At 46.2% G+C, this 22,436-nt stretch overlaps 1 protein-coding gene across 3 annotated transcripts in view; it reads right to left on the bottom strand.

The window, feature by feature from the left end:
* Positions 1 to 21,201, bottom strand: part of LOC138492580 (ras-related protein Rab-36-like) — a 176,853-nt gene extending 155,652 nt beyond the window's left edge. For all 3 annotated transcript variants that reach the window (XM_069619851.1, XM_069619852.1, XM_069619853.1), the window contains exons 1-2: positions 21,100 to 21,201; positions 13,356 to 13,462 (exon numbers count right to left, since the gene is read on the bottom strand). In XM_069619851.1, the coding sequence (XP_069475952.1) occupies positions 13,356 to 13,424 (69 nt within the window). In that variant the 5' untranslated portion in view covers positions 13,425 to 13,462; positions 21,100 to 21,201. The remainder of the gene's footprint in view (positions 1 to 13,355; positions 13,463 to 21,099) is intronic.
* Between the last annotated feature and the right edge of the window lie 1,235 nt (positions 21,202 to 22,436).

The following is a 22,436-nucleotide window of genomic DNA, read 5'->3' as shown; positions in this document are numbered from 1 at the left end:
TGTCTCATTAGTAACTGCGCATTGGTCATCTTGATTTGGAGATGCATGGTCCCCCATCAGTATGCATGCTTTTTAATACTGCACACTAAGAGCCTCGGAGGGAACCAATGGTTGTTGGGAGAGTCCCATAGAATGGATGGATAAAGGCCCATCTCTGGCTAAAGAGGTTCAGGATGTTCTACCATATTTACAGCAATTCAAATTCAGGGCTATGGGTAAAGTACTGCAGCTCGATATTGTATCAATTCAAAAGTTGAGACGAAAAGGCTCTTGCATGGAAGTGCCCTAAATGACGGGAGAAAAATATATGTGCGGCCAGAGACTTCTCCAGTTGAATGATTCAGTGGCATGAACCATATTTACAATCTAGGAGTCTTTCTTCTTACATTAGTGTTAATAACAACACCAGCATTATTATAAAGACATTGGTCCTCGGGGTATCATGCCCTTCCTTTCTTTGTACAGTTTTCTGCAGGTGAAAATCCTGACTGGGAAATTCTAAAGAAAGACTCCCAAATAAAAATCCTCATTCATCCCATTAGGGGCAAGGCTATCCAATTTCTCTATACAATAAAGTTCTCTTAGATCTAACTTCGTTCCCAGGTCACCTCCTCTCTGTGGTTTATTGCCCCTCCTGGGCAATTTGAATTGTTGCTGTAATTTGTTGGTGCCCGTGCCCTCTGTTTCGCTGATCCCCTTCTGCTTCTTCCCCCTCCTACCCGCCCGCCCAACCCCCTGATTGGCTTTCTCCCCTTCATGCTGGTGTGTAGCAAGCCGCTGCTCACCACGCTCGCCATTCCATCTAGGCTGAGTGGGTGACTACGGCGCGGTAATTTCACTCGGTGAGTGCCCTCCTGGGCAATTTGAATTGTTGCTGCATGTGTTTTTGTACTTTGTTTGTGCCCGTGTCCCCTGTTTCACTGATCCCCTTCTGCTTCTTCCCCTCCTTTTCGCCCACCTCTCAGCCCGCCCAACCCCCCCTGATTGGCCTTTCCTTCTTTATCAATGACCTTCCCTGGGCAGCCCCCTGCCTGGCAGCCCCAGTGGCTAAGGGCCCCTAGGCTAAGGGCGGCTCCCATATAGGCAGCTCCTGGTTGTGTCTGAAGGTGTCCGCAGGTGACGCCAGTTGCCAGTCATCATCCAGGTTAGTCCTGCAGGCTTCCCTGCTTACCCCTGTCCACCTAGCAGACTCCCAAACTTAGGTGTATTTTTCGCCTGTTTTAAAATTTGCACTGTATCAGTATTTAAAATTGTAAAATTGCATTGTGAAACCTAGGCCTTTCTCCCTCTATTCAGGATTCTTAAACTTAGGTGTGTTTTTTCTCTTGTTTTAAAACATGCATTGTGATAATTCTTTAATTCTGAGTGTCGTCGTCTTGTCCAATTGCTCAATCGTCTCGCTCTCGCTGTCTCGTCTGCTTGCACCCTGCCCTGTGTCCTTCTCTAGTGTTCTCCCCTTCCATCTCCTTTCCCCCTCTCTCCTGCCCTCCTTCCACTCCTCTAAGGTCATCATTACTGTTTATGTAAATGGCACCGTACTGGTCCAAGGCCCTCAGGCCAACCTTCTCCTCTTCGATAGACACTTCCGTGCCTCATTAATTTCCTTTCTTTTCCTGCTGTCCCCTCTCCCCTTCTCCACGGCTTCCTCGCCTCCTCCTGCTGCCTCCTCCTCTGTTACCTTGCCCTCTCCTTCCCGTTCTGCCCACCCCTCAGGCTCCTTCTACACCTCTGACGGGCTTACCTCTGATTTGTATCCCTCCCCAGAAGTCCTTCAAGGATGGCACGCTTCTCCATATTGCCACTCTTAACTCTTGCTCAGCTGTCAAACACTCCTCCGACATCTGCCGCTTTCTGGAGGAACTTGACCTGGATGTCCTCGGTCTCACCGAGACATGGTTCACGGCCAGCTCTGTCACAAGCTTTGACACGCTCCTCCCTGACAGCTACAAGATCCTCTCCGCGGCCAGGTCCAACCGCTACGGAGGGGGTGTAGCCCTGATCTTCCCCGAGTGGATTCCTGCCTCTGTCATTCCTACTCAGGCCTACTCCTCTTTTGAATGCCTCGTCTGCAGGCTCTCTCTCTCCCCTAGCCATTCCCTTGCTGTGGCTACTATCTATCAGCCACCTGGTCAGATCTCCTCCTTCCTCTCAGAGTGGGCAGACCTCTCCTCTTCACTCCTGGTCTGGACCACTCAACTCCTCCTTCCTGGAGACTTCAACATCCACCTGGATGACTCTGGGCCTCCCTCTGGACTCTTTCGTGACCTCTGCGACTCTCTCTCACTCTCTATTCTCCCTTCTGGCCCGACTCACTCTGCAGGGCACACTCTGGATGTTCTTATCTCCTCATACCTTCCCCTTTCTGTCCCTCTCACCACTCCTCTCCCCTGGAGTGATCACTTTCTCCTTTCCTCCCATCTCACACTATCTACCCCTCAGGCCAAGCCACTTCCATCGCTGCCACCCACCTTCTCGGTCATCCGACCCATGAAGCGCGTGTCAGTTGAGGCTTTTGCCACCACTTTCTCACCACCCCCTCTCCGTTTAGCTGACTCTCACCCTGACACAGCCCTTTCCATGCTCCACTCTGCTATATATGATACTCTTGATATTCTTGCCCCATGTCATGAGAATCCGCCTGAAGCCCAAAGCCAAGTGCAACTCCTGGTACGACTCAGATCTCGTCACCCTTAAACGCAAGTGCAGGGTGGCCGAGAGGAAATAGTGTGCTTCATGTACATCTCTGACAAACTGGCCTGCCGCCTGCTCCAAAGGCAATACCGGCTCACTGTCCATACCAAGAAGAGAGCTCATATCCAAGCCTGTGTCTCTGCGGCATCTAACAACTCAGCTGAACTCTTTAAAATCTGCAAGGAACTGGCCAATCCTGCCGCAGTCTCTACCTCTCCTGTCCCTTCCCAGGCCCTCTGCATGGCATTGGCTTCTCACTTCATATCTAAAACTCAGGACATCCTGCCCTCACTCTCCTCCTCTCCCCTTCCTCCCTCTTTGCCCTGCTCTTCCTCTGGCCCTTCTGCAGCCACCTCTCCTCCCTCCTTCTCTGCCTTTCCCCGGTTCTCCGCAGACAAGGTTTCTAGACAAGTCCGAACTAGGAAAGTCTTGTCAAAATAGGTTCACCCTGTTGCTCCAAAACCATCCAGGGCCACATCAACTCCCTGGATCCTGCCCTGGCCGACTTCTGCAACCACTCCTTCGCCACTGGAGTCTTCCCATATCCCCTGAAGCACTCCCTTGTGCACCCTCCTCTTAAGAAACCCTCTGCCGACCCGTCCTGCCCGTCTAACTATCACCCAATCTCCATCACTCCCTTCCTGGGCAAACTCCTAGAAAAGCTGGCTATCTCCCAGCTTAATCTCCATACTGAATCTGTTGGTTGTCTTCATGACCATCAGTCTGGCTTCAGAGCTGCCAGAAACACGGAAACTGCTCTCCTGAACATCCGTGAAGACCTGCTCTCCAACCTTGATTCTAACACCCCCTGTGTCCTCATCTTGGTTGATCTTTCTTCTGCCTTTGACACCGTCAACCATGCCATCCTGCTCAAATGTCTCCGTGATAACCTGGGTATCACCGGTCAGGCCCTGGCGTGGCTGACTTCTTTCCTTTCTGACTGACCCTCCCAGGTCCAACTTGGGTCCTTCCTCTCCGCTATCTTTTTCTCTACCTGTGGTGTCCCCCAGGGTTCTAACCTCTCTCCCTGGCTGTTCAACCAATACCTGGCACTTCTTGCCCACCGCATTGCAGCTCTTTGCCCCAACTTTCAGTGCTATGCGGATGACACTCAGCTCATTTTCAGGCTATCTTCGGCCAGGTCTTCTCTGTCTCTCATCACTGACTGTCTGTCTGCTATCCAGGAGTGGTGTGCCACCAATGACCTCTGCCTTAATGCCAGTAAGACTAAGATTCTCCTCCTCGGCACACCCACTCCCGCCTTTCCTGTCGCTATCTGGCCATCTTCTCTTGGCCCTCTTCCTTCTCCCACCTGCGAGGCTAAAAACCTTGGGGGCATCTTCGACTCCACACTCTCCTTCTCTCCTCACATCTCTGACGTCTCTAAGAAGTCACACTACCAGCTGCACCTCCAGGGAGCCGGCCCGGACGGGAAAGACGCCAATGCGGATAGATTGTCCAAGAAGGAGCCTGCCGCGGCTGAGGACCCGGCCCCCCAGAACAGGTAAGTGGCGCACGCGTGCGCGGCGTGTCAGGCAACCCTCTGCACTTGGGGACTGTTTCTGTATCCCTACAGTCCCACTACCAGCACTTGACACCTGATGTCTGCACTTACGATTGCACTTGCCACCTGCTGGCCATTTCTTTTACTTATTGTTATGATTCTATTCCCATGAACTGCACTGTCCCTTCCCCTGTGCACTTTCCCCCTTACCCTATCCCATGCACTTGCGCAATCTGAATGACACCTGGCCTAGTAGGATCGTTGTCTGTCCTCCCTTTGTTCCCGTTTCCTTGCCTCGTCGCAACTTGAAACACTTGTGTATAGGCACGTCATTAATGCCATATCACATCATATCATATCATATCATGGCCAACCTCTAAAATAATGAGTGTCAATTGCGCAATAGTGTGTCTGCGCTCGGAGAAATGTCTAGCCACATGTGAACACGTATTTTTGTGCGAATATTACTTTTGTGATCGTTACACCTTTCCTTTACTTTTCGCATTGTTCGACCCACGTACAAAATCCCACCTCGGCAACTGAGCCCGTGAATCTCTGATCTGGAGTTGCATGTGTCAAAATCTCTAAACTTGACTTTCACCCCAGTCCGTGGGTGTCTCACGTAGGTACCTTTCATGATGTTCTTGCAATTGTTGCATTGTAAGCATGGGAATGTGCCATTCTTCCTTTTCTGTAATGTGGGCTGTGTGCCAGTGATGGGTTTTTCAGCTTTGACTAGTTGGTCACGAAAATGTCTACCCCTCTTGTAGGCAATAAGTGGGGGTTCTGGGAAACATTTTTGCAGTTGGACATCCAACTGGATTAGTCTCCAATTCTTTTTAATCAATCTAGTCACATTGTGACTTTGGCTTGAGTATTTTAGGGTGTACAGAAAGGGTGTGTCACCCTTCTTGGGTTTCCGAAGGGTCAAGTCCTCATTTTTGAGGTGTCTAGCTTTTATTTGTGCTGTCTCAATCACTGCACTGGGATACCCTCTCTGTTTGTACATGGTTGCCATCTTTTTACTCTTTAACTGTCCTGTATCATCGTCCGAAACTATCTGTTTCAACCATAGCAACTGACTACTTTTTAAGATGTTTGGGATGATGAATGAGATAGTGAAGGGAGTTTTTCACATCTGTGGGCTTATGGAATATATTGGTGATCAGCTTGTCATCCTTTAGTTCCAACTCCTCATCTAGAAAATGGAGTTTAGCCGTTCCCACCTCCATAGAGGATTTTATACAGTTGTGTATGGAGTTAAGGTAACCCAAGAATTCGTCTAGTTCACTCCGTCCTCCTCTCCAAATTACAAAAACATTGTCAATGTATCTTTTCCAAACTATTAGTTTGGAGGACCAATTAGGATGTTGTAAGACATTGAGTTTCTAAATGGAACATGAACAGGTTTGCGTAAACTGGGGCCATGGATGACCCCATAGAGGTACAAGAAGCCTGAAGATAAAAGTGTTTGTTGTATCTAAATAAGTTGTTATGGAGTATTATTTTTGTAAGTTCGAATACAAATACTCTTGCTGGCTGGCAGTTTTCTTTCTATAGTAGTGCCCACTCAAGTGCCTCCACACTGTCCTGTCAAATCTCACTAGGGTATCACCCTATAGTAGGGGTCCAATATATTAGAATATTCCGAAAATGTGATGTATCACGTAAATAGGTTGTGGTTTTCTGTACTATTGGTTGAAGTACTTTATCCAAGTAAATCACAAGGGGTTCAAATATGCTGTCCGTCCCTGCCACTATTGGCCTTAGTGGGGGATTGTTGGTGTTCTTGTGTATTTTTGGCAGGCCATAAAAGACTGGTGTAATCAGGAACTCCTTTGTAAGAAATTTCTAGGTTTTTGCTGTTATCCACCCATTTTTCTGCGGTCTCTCTAGAGCATCTTATGATCAACAACGCTATCATACATCTAAGGTCCTGGTCAATCGTTATGTAAGTATATGTATCATTCAACAGTAACATACACTGTGCATTGTAGTAGTGGGTGTGCATTATGACAATGGCACCTCCTTTATCAGATGGTTTTAATATCAGTGTATTGTCATCTGCAAGATCTCTAATCTACCGACTCTGATGTCGTTGAATGTTATGTGCTGTTTTTGTGAAATTAATCTTCTTGAGATCAGTAATAATCTGATTTTCAAAAATATTAATGCCATATTGTTAATATGGGGGTTGAATGTACATTTCGACTTTATTTCCAAATAATCAAATGTCACCAAAGGCTCTTCTTGTGGTGGCTGAAGGTCAAAAAATACCTTCAGTCTCTTTAATTCTGTGTGAAGTGTTTGGACGAGATATTAACAATTAGCTCTGCATTTGTTTGCTTCTCGATCATAAGCTTCTTGAAGCCTCTTCTTGTTTTCTTTTGTCTAAAAAAGAAGCAGAAGGGACGGAAGATGTGGAAGCGGGTTGTGGAGAGTGGTGACTCTGCACTCGGTGCTCGGGTTGTCCCTGATACTGCAATTGTTGTCTCGGTAATGGGTGTGCGAGTCCTCTGTGCCTCTACTCCACGAGCTGGTGTGTCACTACTGATGTCACTTTCCTCTTGTTGAGGGGCCCGAGGTTGTGGTTTATTGATCCGAGTTGGCCTAATGTTCTAATAATGTTCTTGTCAGGTGTATAAAATATCTTGTGAATAATCCAGGGTATTCATGAGAAGGTTTCGAACCTTTCCTTTCTTCTATGTCTTTTTTATATCCTTCTAGTGAGGAGTTGATGTCTGAAAGAATGGTTTGGAGTTCCTCTCTACTTTTGAGGGTAGATAGTTGTTCAGTCAGATCATTTATTTCTGTATCCAAATGTGTCACTGATTTAGACAATTCCTCTATTGTTAGCAGAATAAGACCCAAAAGCACTTATTAAGGATATGCTCCCATGTTTTGACAAAATCCGGGCTATCCTTACACAGTGTCAGTCGTAAGTACACTCTAATTCCCCTCTGTTTTCTTTTATCTCGATAAATGTGTGCTATTGTGGTAGCATGTACTTTTTGTGATATTTCCCTGCATATTAATTACTAATAATGAACAATGCGGTCTGGATTAGTTGCTGTTCATGTGGTGGATTCCATTTCTTTTTCCAGTCCCAAAATGCAGGACGCTTCCTGCTCCTCGAATGTGAGAGTTGTCGCATATTTGTCAGTGATTGTGTTGATTTTCTAAACCGACATATTTTAGTGGGTGCTCCTTAAACGTCACTTTCCACACTCCCCAAAGGAGGAGAAATCCACTCGTAAGGGGCACACCCATATTCAGGGGTTGTTTGTGTAATTTCAAAAGCAATAGAGGGTGCAGGGGGGAAATACAACCCTGGCACTAAGCTGAGGACAATGAAGACAAACAATAGAGTGACCACGATCTGTGAAACTCTCGCATCCCTGGCACACCTAATAAACTGTATAACAGTCAAAACGTAAGAATATATCAATTACAGTACCATTGGTGCTTTAAACAAGGCCCATATTATTTAGCAAATCAATTCTTGCAATTCAGTCACAAAGTATTTTTAATCAAGTTCAATAAAACAGAGCTTTTTTAACATATGCTTCATGACCACATATTACACAAATATGGCAAGGCTCTTGAAGGGCTCTTGAAGGTGCCATGTGCAGAGGCAGACATGTGGAGGACAAGGTTTTGTCCATCTCAATTTTCCTCCTAGAGAATTAGGAGATGATGGATCATAGTAAAGGCCATAACTAACCAAAAAGACCAGAAGCGTGCTAACTTCCTCCATGACCACTTATCTAAACTTATAGATTCCTAATAGTTATGAAAATCATTTGGTCATTCAAGGACTGTATTTAAAAAATGCTCTGTGACACTGAGAACAAATGCATAGCCACTACTTCTCTTGCAATTCAAGGAAGGGACAATATCACTACTAGTAAGATTGGCATTGACAGGACATTGAAAAATGGCAGCTTGTGTGTGGGACAGTAGCACCGAAAAGTATTTAGTTGACATAATTACATTTCTATAGGTGCCAGTGAATAGTGTGTGGAAGCGTACATTTCGCAAGCAGACATATCCTGTAGAAAAATGTGCATATTGTGGGTATTGAAGATGGCCAAAAGAACATTGTTCCCTAAAGAGTCTTGCTTTAATAACTGCCGGAGTGGGCAAAGCCTACAATGATTGCTTATAGGAATTCAAGACGAACAAAGACGCCCTTAAGCAGTAATACCGTGGCTGCAGGGAGATTGGCCGGGAACAGCCAGGGCTCTCATTATTATTAATATTTTCACCCCAGGGCTACGCCCCAAGGTGCTAACAGAGTTTTACAAATAAAGAAAGCAAACCCAGAGTGCAGAGATGGTAGCTGTCCTATAAATTGAAGATGGGCTCTGATCAGAGCCCATCTTCCATTTTTATGACAGCTGAAGAGATGCAGGAGCTGGAATAATATCCAGGCGTGCCAGGAGCAGAGGTCGGCAGAGCAGGTAAGTTTGAGTATGAAGCCTTGTGGGAGCGTGGACAGTGAAGACTGTGGGAGGTGGCAAGGAAGGGTGATGGGGCATAGTCAGTGGGAACAGATTATATGGCGAGACCGGAGGCTTCATATTATGCATTCATCTTCCTTACTCCTCGAACAGCATAAAATAAATAAACACATTTTTCACATCATAAACATTTTAAAACATGAACACAACAAACTCTGAATTTAGGGGAGGACCCCAGCCCAAGATGGCAACCCTACCTTCCTTAACCAATCAGGGTCCAAGCTCCCCTATAAAGTCCTCTGCAGGAAGTGCCTCATCCTCTTCTTTGTTGCTCGGCCAGCGGATAAGTGTCTTTCTGCTATCGAGCATACTTATATTCTAACAATGTGGTGTATAATACCTTTATTCGGCGTGAGCCTTATCGGTAGAGACACAACGGAATGTTTACAATCACCAATAAACAAAACACAAGATAAAAGAAAAGGAGATCATTAAAACAGTTCACAGTTATCAAAGTAGGATCCACAGGAAGCAAGATAAAAACTCATTGTTAAAAACAAATCACATGCTATCAAGATGTAGGTTTCAAAATCATCTGTTACAAACAAACAAACCATATGCTAGAGGTGTAGTTCATTTTCAGAGCTTCACGTGAATCACCGTAGGGCCTTGATTTTCCTTAGCCAGGCTCTGTGAATGTATTTGGAGACAAAATGAGCCACGGACAGGTCGATAGAGTTCTTACATAAATAAATAACTCCACTAACAGTCGAGACGGCGTGTAGTCTGAAGAGGGGTTTCAAGTAAGTAATTCTAAGGTCTTTCAATTTATCACATAATAATAAGAAATGCCCCATAGTTTCCTCCCCGTTTTCACACAACAGACATGCAATGTTGGGTGATCCAGCCCAGTTTTAGTGGTATCTCGCAAGGGCAGAGATCCTAGGCATAGCCTCATGTACAATGCCCTTGCAATGGCTGGTTTTATGTTATACAAATAATGTTCAAATCCTTGGTACTCTTTGATGGCTAGGTAATATCGTTTGTGTGTTGCATGTGTAACTTTGTAGCAAAGTAGCGCGCTGTTGCTTTTCACTTCTTTACCGAGCGGTGCGTGTTTGCTTGTGAACGTTATTGTCGGCCAGCGTGAGCGTTCACGTCCCAGTGAGTGGCTTGCGCTGTCTTTGTATGCGTGCAGCAGTGGCGCCATTTTCTGTGGCGTGCTTAGGCAAGCTGAGGAGCGGTGTATCTGCATTTTGTGTGGCTGACCATGCAATATCTCATTACTGGACAGGGTGCCTGCTCAGCACGTGTTTCTTTTCAGGTGACAGTTGGTCTATCCTAACTACGGACGCATGGGTCCTTCAGACAGTGTTGGATTTCCAGAAGAAGTTGTATTCCCTCCCCTGCCAGGTGGTTCTTTCTTGTCCTCTAGTGTTCAGTCAAGAGAAACAAGATCTTGTGGACAAAGAAGTGCAGGATCTCATTCAGAAAGGGGCTGTCTTTCCCGCCTCTCACCTTGCCTCCCCTTTCCTCAACTCCATTTTCCTGGTGATGAAACCGGACGGAGGGTTCCGCCCGGTGATAAATCTCAAAACCCTGAATGTTTTGTGGTTTATTTTCATTTCAAAATGAAGGGAATGTATCTGCTCAGAGATTCTCTCCTTCAGGCAAAATCAATCTCAAGGACGCCTATCTAATAGTTCCAATTTATCCTCCCCATCACCTTCAGTTTCTGTGGCAGGGTTGCCGTTAGCAATATGCCTCACTCCCGTTCGGTCTGGTCTCCGCTCCGCAGTGCTTTGCAAAGCTTTTGCACTCAGTCATGGCTTCCTTGTAAGCAAGGTGGGTGAGAATAATAATTTTCTTGGATGACATGCTCCTACTAACACAGGAGCGGAAGTTGCTACAGGCTCATCTTCAGTTGGCAGTTACTTTCCTTCAGGATCTGGGGTTCATGATCATCCTCGACAAGTCAGTGTTTGTGCCTACACAATGCATCCAATTACAGGGCTTTGTTATCGATTTTCAGCTGTGTCAGCTCTTGTTACCCCCAAAGAGAATGCAAGGCATTCACAGTCAGATCAAGTCAGCTTTAAGGAGGGGTTATCTCTCCCTCTGGTTCCTGGCAAGGATCACAGGAATGCTGTTGGCCTATATTCAAGCCAATTGTCCAGGGCCATTACATTATCGAGCACTTCAGAGATTGAAGATCAGTTGTCTAAAAAGGGAGCCCGTACTAGCAGGTGGTAAAGCTTTCTCCGGAGGCCAGAGGGGAGCTGCAATGGTGGCTTCAGCACATAGAAGCCTGGAACGGTAGAGCTATCTTTGGTTTTGCTCCCGATATGGTGTTAGAGTCGGAGCCAGTCTGTCAGGTTGGGGGCAAGAAAACAGGAGAGCTCTACGGGAGGAAAATGGTCCCTTCAAGATAAGTCTCTTCAAATAAACTGCCTCAAACTCCTGGCACATTTGTTTGCTGTAAAGCGCTTTGCCAAAGACAGGATGAATTGTTGTATTCTCCTGAGAATGGACAATGTCTCTGCGGTACCTCACATAAACCAGCTGGGGGGAACGCGGTCCAAAGGCTTGGCAGATTTGGCTTGGGATTTTGGGCATTTTTGTCTCAACCGCAGCATAAGGTTGCAAGCAGAGTATCTACCAGGGTTGGTCAACACGGTGGCAGTTTGGAACTAAAGGTTTCTCCATGACGGGAGCGACTGGAAGCTGAACATGGAGATGTTTCGTCTCCTGTCTAAGGATTGGGTCCGTTCCGCACTGATCTCTTTTCCTCTTGCCTCAATTGCCAAATTCCTTGATTTTTCAGTTGGCGTCCAGATCCGGACGAATTGACGGTGGATGCTTTTCTCCAGGACTGGAGGCGTCTCAAGGGTTATGCGTTTCCCCTGTTCTCTCTCATTCCCTGAGTTCTCCTCCAGGTGTGCCAACAGAAAATGTCAGTGGTTCTCCTTACCCACCCAAATGTGGTTTCTGGACCTGTTGGAGCTGTCAGTAGACGTTCCCTGCCATCTTCTGTCATTCCCACTTCATCTCACAGATCTCGGTTGCACAAGCTAATCCTGCAAAGACAGCTCTCTCTCATGGCATGGAAGATTTCTATGACTCCTGGGCATTCCTGGGCCTTTCGGGAGATGACTATCAAGTTCTCAGGGACTCATGGTCTAGATCCACACAGGTTTCCTACTCTTCTGCGTGTGCGTGCGCAATATCATTCCCGTTTCTGCCCCTGTGGTAGCAGTTGTGAATTTCTGTTCGGCTATATCTCTGGGGTGTGTGCTGGTTAAGGGTGAACCAGTGGGGAAACATTTCTTGGTGAAGAAGGCGTTTCAATCTATTCGGATTAAAGGTCCTCCTAAGGCTAAGTATTCTGTTTTTTGGGGAATGTCAATTTAGTTTTTCGCTTGTTTCAGTCATGGCCAGAAAATGAGAACTTGTCACGGCAACAGCTGTCTGCTAAATTAACTATGTTATTGTGCCTGATTTCCATTAAAACAGTTTCAGGTGTTACGGCATTGGATGTACACAATGTGCATTCTGCAGAGGGTGTAACGTTTTTCATCACTCGCAGAACCAAGAATTTCACTACCTTGTTTTCTTATCCTTCCTTCCAGTATGATCAGAAATGATGTGTGGTTAATTGCTTGAAATGTTATAACTTATTACTAGTGTTTGCTGCCCTCCTTCTGCCGTCAGCTGCTCATTTCCATCAGAAAACCTTTTGGGGCTGTTTCTTCTGCTACTTTGCCTCACTGGTTGCAATGGGTTATGAAGGAGGCTGGGGTGGGTGTTTCCATCTTTGGAGCTTATTTGACCAGAGGGGCTATGGCGTCCAAGTAGGTGTCTCTGGGTGGTAGGTTGGAAGATATTCTTAGAGCAGCTGATTGGACTAGGGAGTCTACTTTGAAGACGTTTTATCATGAAAAGGTTCAGCATATGGTGAATGTGGCGTTGTAGAGCTTTGAACTTGCATAATATGAATCTTCCGGTCTCGCCTTAGAATGGCTTTACCAACCACACTATTGTGAGTGGAGGTTTAGATTATATTAAGAGACACGGATGGTGGTATTATCCCTCCCACTCACCCTCATTCTGTTTTTGCTCTCTTGCAGTTCCCCTCTGAGGAGATCTTCAGTGAGACGAGTTCATAAGGAGTACGGAGGAAGGACAACGCCGGTTGGAGTTTGATTACCGGGTGTATGTCATTGCTTATCTGGTGTGCGATATCAGTTGCTAGTTTTGCCTCGCAGCTACAGAAGAGGATGAGGGACTACCTGCAGAGGACTTTATAGGGGAGCTTAGACACTGATTGGTTAAGGAAGGTAGGGTTGCCATCTTGGGCTGGGGTCCTCCCCTTATTTCAGAGTTTGTTGTGTTCATGTTTTAAAATGTTTATGGTGTTAAAGACGTGTTTATTTCTTAGCTGCTGTTGGAGGAGTAAAGAAGATTAATGCATAATACTCGCCTCTGTTTCTTAATAGAATCTAAATGCCCACTCACTGTAGTGTGGGGTTTAGCCATTAGGTGAGAAAGGGGCCAGCCCCAGGATAGAACCCAGGTTTACAGATAGGCTATTGCCTTGTCCACGGGGGCTAATAATAAAAACCACATACTGCATGCGTCTGTGTGCAGCTTTCCCCACTAGGTCGGTGTGTTGGCTGCCTTAGTGCAATGTCACTTACCTTAGGTAGACCAGGAATGACCCTGTCTTCTCTGACAGGGGGGACCAGGGAACCGGCCTCATCACTCATCGCTCCTCTTGGCGTAGTAGCACGCTATCGCTATAACGCTGTCATTTGGAAAACAAATACAGCGATTTAGGAAATGGCAGTAAAAGGATAAATACATGAAAAGCAGAATCTTCAGGACCTAGTGTTCACAGTATCCAATATCCACAGTGCATATGGCCAAGAGCACAAATCCTTTTAGAGCCATCACCCAACACTCTGCGCTAAGCAAATCTCCTTATATCACCACTACTAAACAACTCCACTACCAACCCACCATCTCCAGTAGCTTTACAGCCTTGCTGGCAGTCCCTTCACATGCAGTACATAAAGCCCCAAGCTCAAACTCCCATTATAGCACTTCATGCTGCCAGCACAAACTACTTGGAGCACCCCAAAACTACTGCTCCCCGTATAAGCACCCTACACCAGTACATCAGCAACAATTCACAGTAGACAAAGCCCTCTGCATCTTTTTGTTTATACTACCAGCTGGTTACAGATCCAGTGCCTATTAACCATAGAAATAACTATTTTCTGGGCCTTTCAGCATATAGTGCCAGCACCCACTCTCTGTGGCATCCAATGGAGCTACAACCATCTCAGGTACTGTATGCCTTACCTTTTAATAGCAAACTAAATGAACAGCTACAAATAAACCCAGTGTTGTCCTGTCCAAAGACAACTCTCCTTATGTGACACTCCCTAATATGATACTGCAACATACTAAAATTAATCTAACAGGCAAAAGTCAACCACTACAGTAAAGAAAATTAGGGTTAGAGTTTAGGGTTGGAGTTAGATACTGAGTATTAAATATTAAGCGTTTGAGGATTGGCGAAGATGTTGGAGATAAGGGTTAGAGGCTGGAGGCTAGAGGTAAAGAGAAAAGGGTTAGAGGATGGGTTAGACATTGGGGTTGGACTTTCGGGGGATTGAGGTTAGAGGTTATTGATGGGATTTTAAGGTTTGGAGGATGTGGTTAGATGTTGGCATTAGGGTTTTGAGGTTTGGGGTTACAGATTAAGGATTAGAGGTTAGGGTTGGAAATTCGATTATGATGCAGACAGGAATAGAGGAAAGCTGGGAAAGGAGGAGTGTGGGAAGGGGAAATGTTAATGGGGGGTCAACCGAAACCAGCACTGGCAAAGACAATAGTTGATGTTTGCAGTTGTTTGTTGCATTTTAAATTTGAATGGATGAATTTGTGTTGCCCCATAAAGAACCAACCGTACTCAACTAACAAGTTAAAGTCACATACATTATTTTGTGGGTTTTACCTTCTGCTGGCTGTTAAAATACTTCCAACATTTTATATTGGCATCTGGTGCACAAAGCCTGCAGCTTCCACGTCCTGCTACAGAAGCCCATAAAATGCTTGATCTCTGTATTATCTGGCATGGCATAATAAATGATTTTAACGTACACCTTCAAGCCTCAACTAAGCATGGCAGTAACTGACCTCCAGGAGAACGGTGTAATCCCTAAAAATCAATTTACTATAGGGACAAAATGAAAACAAGCCCCATTCTGAAACAGAATACAGACCTACATGATATAAGAGACCAGGGCCGTAACTGACCTCCAACAGAACGGTGTAATCCCTCAGTTTACTACAGGGGCAAAAAGAAAGCAAGCCCCCTTCTGAAACAGAATACGAACCTACATGAGATACGAGACCATTTGTGGGACTGCAGGTACTGCTTGATAAAGATGACAATATTGCACTGTCCCGCGACTCGGCTCTTGGTTACCAGCCATACCCATGCAGAGTGGGCCTCAACATACCTGAAAACATGCTATCTAACGATGATGAGGGCCATATACCCATTTCTGGCTGAGAAGCATTTGAGCAGTATTCATCCCTGCTCTGTGCTTGCCTGCAAGTTGCACAGTCAATAACAAAGCTTAAGTTCCATAAATACTTCCGACGCTAGTACCAAGCAAGGGCCACAGTTGTGAAATGCAGAAATACTGCATGCAGATCCACATGTGAGTTAAGGAGGGAGGGGGTTGGTTCAGCATAAGAGGGAAACTCCCTTGGATTGCATCACATTTGATGATTTCAGCGTGCCGCACAGTTGCAAATGTACCATTGTGACAGGGCCATGGTCATGACCCTGTCAGGCGGGGAATGGGGACTACATCTAAGAAATGAAGGCAGGGAGTGGGGCGGGGGAGGCTCAGTCCCTAACCCCCAGGTGTGTGCTTTGCATATGAGTGTTGGTATCCTATCGCTGTTTCTTCTAAAGTGCCTGATGAGCTCTCCGCTGGCAGGAGTTTTCTTTTGTCTTTTATAGAACGGCATCTCCCATAATGCAGCAGGGTGCAACAAACAAAACAAAGACTTTAACCAGGAAAATGAAATCGAGAACAGAAATGTAATGGACTCTGATCTTTCCTGCCAAACAGACAGGAGACACCCAATACCCGACCTACCAAACTCAGTCTGACCCCAGGGGAATGGTGGAGCAGCAGAAAACAAAATGAGAGTGAGAAGGCGCTGCAGGGGGGACAGGGAATTCCTTTCCAAAACCAACAGGAAATGAAGCTCACCGGCATATGGAGAAAGCCACAAGGAATACAAGCAGCCTGCGCTCATGGTTGCCACCCTGCAAATGGAGATCGAAAAGGGGATGAGCCTAACACCCTTCATAAACCGTCCCAGGAGAAGTCCCAACCCCCAGAGGGATAGTTTAGCCCGAGATTGGCCAAGGGGAGCACATGATCAGGGAATCCAATGGGAATTAGGAGGAGTTTTGGGAGGGGGTAGACTGAGCTATAAAAACCCAGTCAGCACAGAGATTGAAAGGTGTTCGGGTGAGATCAGGTGGAGCAGTGATGGATCAAGAGACCAGGCAGAGGACAGATGGTAGAGCGGAGAGCTGAGGAGGTTTTGTGTGAGAGAGAGTGGTACCAGTTCATTGTAGTGTGGAAGTAGCAGGAGTAGTTCTAAAGGTGGAGTGAAGCAGGAGAGATAGGCAGCGCATGTGTGAGAAGATCAGGACACAGAGGCGTAGATATGGATTGAGAGTAGATAGAGAGAAAAGGGAGAAGAGAATGAGAGTGAGAAGCGTAGAGAGAGGAGAAGAGATTCGGAGAGAAGGCAGGTGGAGAAGAGGGGGGGAGTGGACCTAAAGCGAGGGGGGCGGGGGTAGAAAGATGTCAGATAGAGGAGAGAAAAGATAGATCTAGAGGGAGAATCAGATGTGGCAAGAGAAAGAGAGTGAGGGTGAGGGACTGGTGGAGAACCCCTAGTGAACTCAGTCTGCTGATACCAGGAAGAGGATAGATCATTTAGAATTCCCAGAGGGAGATAGACAGAAAAGGTGGCAGCCTTCCAGGTGTCCCTTCGGGATTAGAACATACCAAGGCACTATGAGTTACCGTGCTTTAAATTCAGTTGGGGAACCTACTGGGGCTAGGGATACCTGAGCTGAGGTGGAGGGACCCCACAAGGTGGCTGAGAGAGCTGTAGAGGCCCCCCCATAGTTCCAACCATCCCATCCTTCCCAGACCAGTTACTGCTTAAACGATTTATAATAAACCACCATAAAGCCACTCTTTGCCTGTGGATTTCTGTGGCTATCTCTGACACTATGCATCCTTCAATTCTTTCTTCCCCTTTTCTTATGCCATTGCCACCCCAGTAAGAGGGAGGGAAAGTGAGAGACAGAGAGAGAAAGAGACAGATATACAAAAATAGGACTGGGACAGTGAGAAAGTGAGACACAAAGAGGGATATATGGAGGAGGAAAAAAGATAAGATGGTTGAAGCGACACAGAGGAGGGACTGAGACTGTTACTAGGAGATTGCGACTAGGTATAGAACAGAAACTGGGACAAGCAATTAGGACAAACGACTAGGACAAGAGATTAGGACTAGAAAAAGAGATTCAGACTAGTAGTGAATACTAGCACTAGGGCAAGAGACTAGTGTGAGGGATTATGACTGGGATGATAGGTTAGGACTATGGTGAGAGACTAAATCAAGAGACTACGGAATAGGTCCATGGATTTAGACTAAAGACTAGGAATGGCTGATGAGGGACTAGGATGAGAGACTAGGAGGAGAATGAGGAACTAGGATAAGGGAACAGCTGAGACACCAGTGCAAGACGTTAGGATGAGAGAGTAGGACAAGGGCTAGGACGATAGACAAGGATGAGAGTCTAGGATTAGGATGAGGGACTAGGACTAAAATGAGGGATGGAGGCTAGGAAAAGAAACTACAATGCAGGAATATGACGAGAGACAAAGCTAGGGCATTGGACTAAAATGAGTAAAAGGATGAGAACTAGCAAGAGAGACAAGAGTGTGGGACTTGGATGAGAGACTAGGACAATCATTTATTAAGGACTAGGACAAGGGTCTGTGATGAGATATTAGGACTAGGGATGAGAAACTAGGATGAGGGACTAGGACAAGGTATTAAGACTAGTGCAAGGGAATGAGATAAGGACAAGGGACTATCTTGAGAGACTAGGTATAGGACATTGGTCTAGGAGTTGGACGGGAATGATGAGTTGTACAAGGGGTTAGGGCAAGAGACTAGTCAAAAGACTAGGAACATGACGAGAGACTAGTAGTTGGATGAGGCATTAGGAAGTTGGACTAAGATGACAGGTTTGGGTGAAGAACTAGGAGTAGTAAGAGGGACTTGAGCAAGGACTAGGGACTAGGATGGGGACCTAGGACCAGGAACTAGGAGAAGAGCTAAGGACTAGCCCTATGATGATACCAGTAGGAGAAGTTAGTATGAGGGAATAAGATGAGGATGGGGGACTAAGACCAGGGACTAGGGCTGGATGAGAGACTGCGACGAGGGAATAGGATGGTGGTTATGACTTGGGGCATTACAAAGAGAGACTAGCAGGATTTGCAGTTTTATTTTATTTGCATGTCCCTGTGCTGAGTCATGCTGGCAGAAGATCCCATGGTGAACATCAGGAGAAGAGAAAATGCCTACATCCTAACTCCTGACTGGCACCTATTTAATAAATCAACCCCTCATTGGCTGATACGGTGGAAAGCAGAAGAAAATAACAATCAGTGATGTAGCAAGTGTATGCACAACCATTGCCAGTTGCCATGGTAATCAAATATTCTATTCAGAACCCCTCCCCTTCTCTCGCCTCTGTCTAGTATTGGTTTGGCCAAAGGGTGATGCAAAACCATAAATGTCAAAACCAACAGAAATAAAATTTTAAAAAAACCAATGCAGAATTTGTAAAGGGTAGACCTTGAGAAGATATATATTAATGCACTGCATTTCCATTATAAAAAGAGAAAGTCGACTTTGAGGAGGTCAGCTTTCAGTCGTTTTGCAGTGAGTAGGGTCACAATTGAAAGTCGGACTGTAGACATGGTACTGACAAAGCTCATGTAGTCTCCAGTGAGGTATCTTCCATATCAGATGTAGCCAAAATGCAACACCTTACATACCCAGCATCTAATGACTCAGACAGTCACCCATCACAGCACTCAACTATCACAGGCACAGAACACTGCTTCAGCTACAAGTGCCTAGAAGCAATTCAGTACACAGTGCCGAGCTCTAATGCGTATGCAACTTCATACCCAGGCGACTGAGCGCTTTGGAATACCACATGCCCTTCAAGAAATCAAACTGGTTATTCACCAGACCACAATAAAGGAAATGGCGGTGATACGTTCAATCTGGGGTCTGGGGCCAACAGGACAAGGACTTTTTCTCAGGCGCAGGCCCAGACTGGGCCATTGACATCCAGAAAACCCTGGAACCACCACCAAGGAATAAACCAAGGATAACTAGAAGCACCTACCTGTTAAACATCCTCAAGATCCAAGTGTTGTGGCATCCCTTGCCCACTAACCCACACAACTCAAGAAAAAGAGAAAAAGGATGCAGAGAAAATGGGGATGAGATGGGGATAAGGAGAGGAGTGGAAGAAGAGAAGAAAGGAATGGGAAGAGGAGGGGAACGGATGAGAAGTAACGGAAAGAGAAGTTACCTAATCAACATAATAGATCTGGAGAAACAATAGAATGGAGAAATAGACGAAAAGCATGAACGGGAGAGGGTAAGGTGTGGAGGTGAGGAGAAAAGGAGGACATCAGGAACAGAAGATGGAGATGAGAAGTGTGAGACGAGGTTCATAGAAAGAAGCAGAAAAGAGGTGCCAAGAGGAGAAAAAGATTAAAAGAGGAGGGGAAAGTAGAGGCGGCTATGAGAAGAGAATCTGAAGGGACGACGAGGAGTCATAAGAAAAAGAGTTGCAGCATTGAAAAGATGAGGATAAAAGGAGGGCATAAGTAGGAGAAGGCAAGGCAAGGAAATCCAGGAAGTGAAATGTTTAGAGAGAAATACATGGGTTAGATGAGAAGTCGAAATCAATAAGAGAAATTAGGAGGAATAAAAAGGAGCAGAGGGAAACAGAAGAACGTGAGACAAAGACATGGAGATGAGGAAGACAAGGAGGGCAAGTAGGGAAAAGGGAGAGGAAACATGACTCAAAGAAAAAGAGGCAGGAAGAGGATATCATGAGGAAAACTGGCAAAGGAGCTGGGTCGAACGTCTGCAACCAAAACAATTGTCCCTGGCATCAATAAAAAATGGTCCCACAGTTGCAACTTTTAATATTTTTTTGCCAAAAAACTGGTATACAAATGCTGGCAAGCACATATCTATCAAACAGTGCATTATATTCCATTTTGGTTGATAACATGACTCAAAACTATCAGTTGCATCACCACGATAACATGGCCCACATTATTCCACCAAAGTGGAAGCCACTCCAGAGAGGCCCATCTGGCTTTCCCCTATCCTATAAAATGCAGTCTCAGCCTTAAAAAGAGGATGCGAAGGGGTAAGTAAGGTGCCTGCAATGGGGAAAGGGGCAGAGAAAACAAAAGAAGAGGGGGCCAGGCGAGAAGAAAATGAGGGGGCGCGCACGAATTCAAACTGAAAAGGAAGTACACAAATATGAAGGGAAGATGGTGATGAAAGTTAAAGAGGAAGAAGGAAGAGGGGTGAACGAACGGATGAGGAAGTGGTAAAAGCCGCAGGGTCAAACATAAGGAGGGTGGTGGTGAATAACTGGGAGAGTAAATGATGATGGGGATACGTGCTGGGGTGGAAGATAGGCACACGTGCCCCACTATATTTTAATGCAGGGAGATAAGATATAACCACGGAAAGGTTTTATTCGAGAATAAAGCAAACAACGCAATCTCAGGGAAGGGGCGGAGACGTAAGGATGGAAATATTCCCCAGCATCAGGCATGGGAGGTGGGGTATATTTCATAATCCGCCGAGGCGGGCGTGGTTCTTCATAGTGACCTCCCGCTCCGGAAATTGCGAAAACGTGTAACAGGGAGTAAAGGCCAAAATGGAGACTTTGACTAGGGTAACTACCTGGGGGCGGCGAAATAGGTTTAAGAAAGGCAATCTGGCATTGGAAACAGTACTCGCGCAACCAGAAACATTCAAGCAAAGATGGCTGTCGGAAGATTTGCAAAATTGGTTATGGGCTCTGCGCATGCGCGCGGTGCAGGCGGCATGGCGGCAGTACCACACACACAGACACTGTGAATTCATAAAACACCTCGCCTGTTAACCTCCCCGCCACTTCACCCTGCACGACACCCGTACTCTTTTCATTCCCACCCCGCTGTGCTCCCCTTCACTAAATGTACCCCTCACATGCGACAGGCTCACTTGCTTTGCGTGACTTCTTGTCCCGTGTGCGGTGTCCCTCGCCCGGCTCTGAATATGCCGAGGCCCGCCCTGCGGCCGCGTTCCTTCCTCCTTGAATCTGTCTGTCTCCCATCTCGAGCCCCGTTTCCTGTTGCACAACCTGCTGTCCTCACAGGCACGCGCTTGTTCTCCCTCGCTTCTTCGCGAGGGCTCTTAATCATCTCACTGAGGGTGCTTTGTCGCCCAGGGGACTTGAATACTTCACTCAAGCAGCTTGATCGCCTGACTTAGAGCGCTTGATCTCACTAAAAGAGTTTGATCACCCAACTGGGGGACCATGATTACCCCAGATTGAGTGTATATAATCACTTCACTGAGAGTGCTTGATCTTCTCATTGGAGGAGTTTGATCACCTCACTGAAGAAGCTTGATTTCACTGGAGTTTGATCACCAGTTGGATCACCTCACCGAGGGAGCTTGATCTCACTGGAGTTTGATCACCAGTTGGATCACCTCACCGAGGGAGCTTGATCTCACTGGAGTTTGATCACCAGTTGGATCACCTCACCGAGGAAGCTTGATCTCACACCTCACTGAGGAAGCTTGATTATCATATTTAGTGGATCTTTATGCCTATCACAGAGGATCCTGAATACACAGAGGGAGCTTCATCACCCCACTGGGGAGCATGATCGCACCATTGAGGGAGTATATATAATCACCTTGCTGAAAGTGCTTGATCGTCTCATTGAAGGAGCTTGATCACCTCACTGAGGGAGAATGATGACCTCTCTACTACAGGGAGCTTGATAATCTCAAAGTGGGAGCTTGATCACCTCACTGAGGGACCGAAGAGGGAGAATTATCGCCTCACTGAGGGACCCAGATCAACTTACTGCAAGGGTATGATCACCTCACTGAAGGTGCATGATCACCTCACTGAGAGTACTTGACCACCCCACTGAGGGAGCATGATCTCACAGAGGGAGCTTGGTCACCTTACTAAGAGCTCTTGATCATCTCACAGAGGGAGATTTCATATCACTGAGGGTGATTTGCTGCCTCGCTGTGGCCGCTTGATCATCTCACTGAAGGAGCTTGTCAATGATCACCTCACTGAGGGTGTTTGATTATCTCAATGAGGGTGCTTGCTCAACTCACTGAGGGAACTTGATCAACTCACAGAGAGCTTGATCACTACACTGAGGGAGCATGCTCATCTGACTGAGAGAGCTTGATCACCTTACTGAGGGAGCTTGATCACCTCACAGAGGGACAGCTGAGGGAGCATTATCACCTTAATGAGGGACCAAGATCAACTCAATGCGAGAGTAGGATCACCTCACTGAAGTCAAATG

Source organism: Ambystoma mexicanum, chromosome 10 (assembly GCF_040938575.1).
Source record: "Ambystoma mexicanum isolate Mex_15411 chromosome 10, UKY_AmexF1_1, whole genome shotgun sequence".
NCBI classification, from domain to species: Eukaryota; Metazoa; Chordata; class Amphibia; order Caudata; family Ambystomatidae; genus Ambystoma; species Ambystoma mexicanum.
The sequence above is the reverse complement of the archived record's forward strand: the minus strand, read 5'-3'. Positions and strand labels throughout refer to the sequence as shown.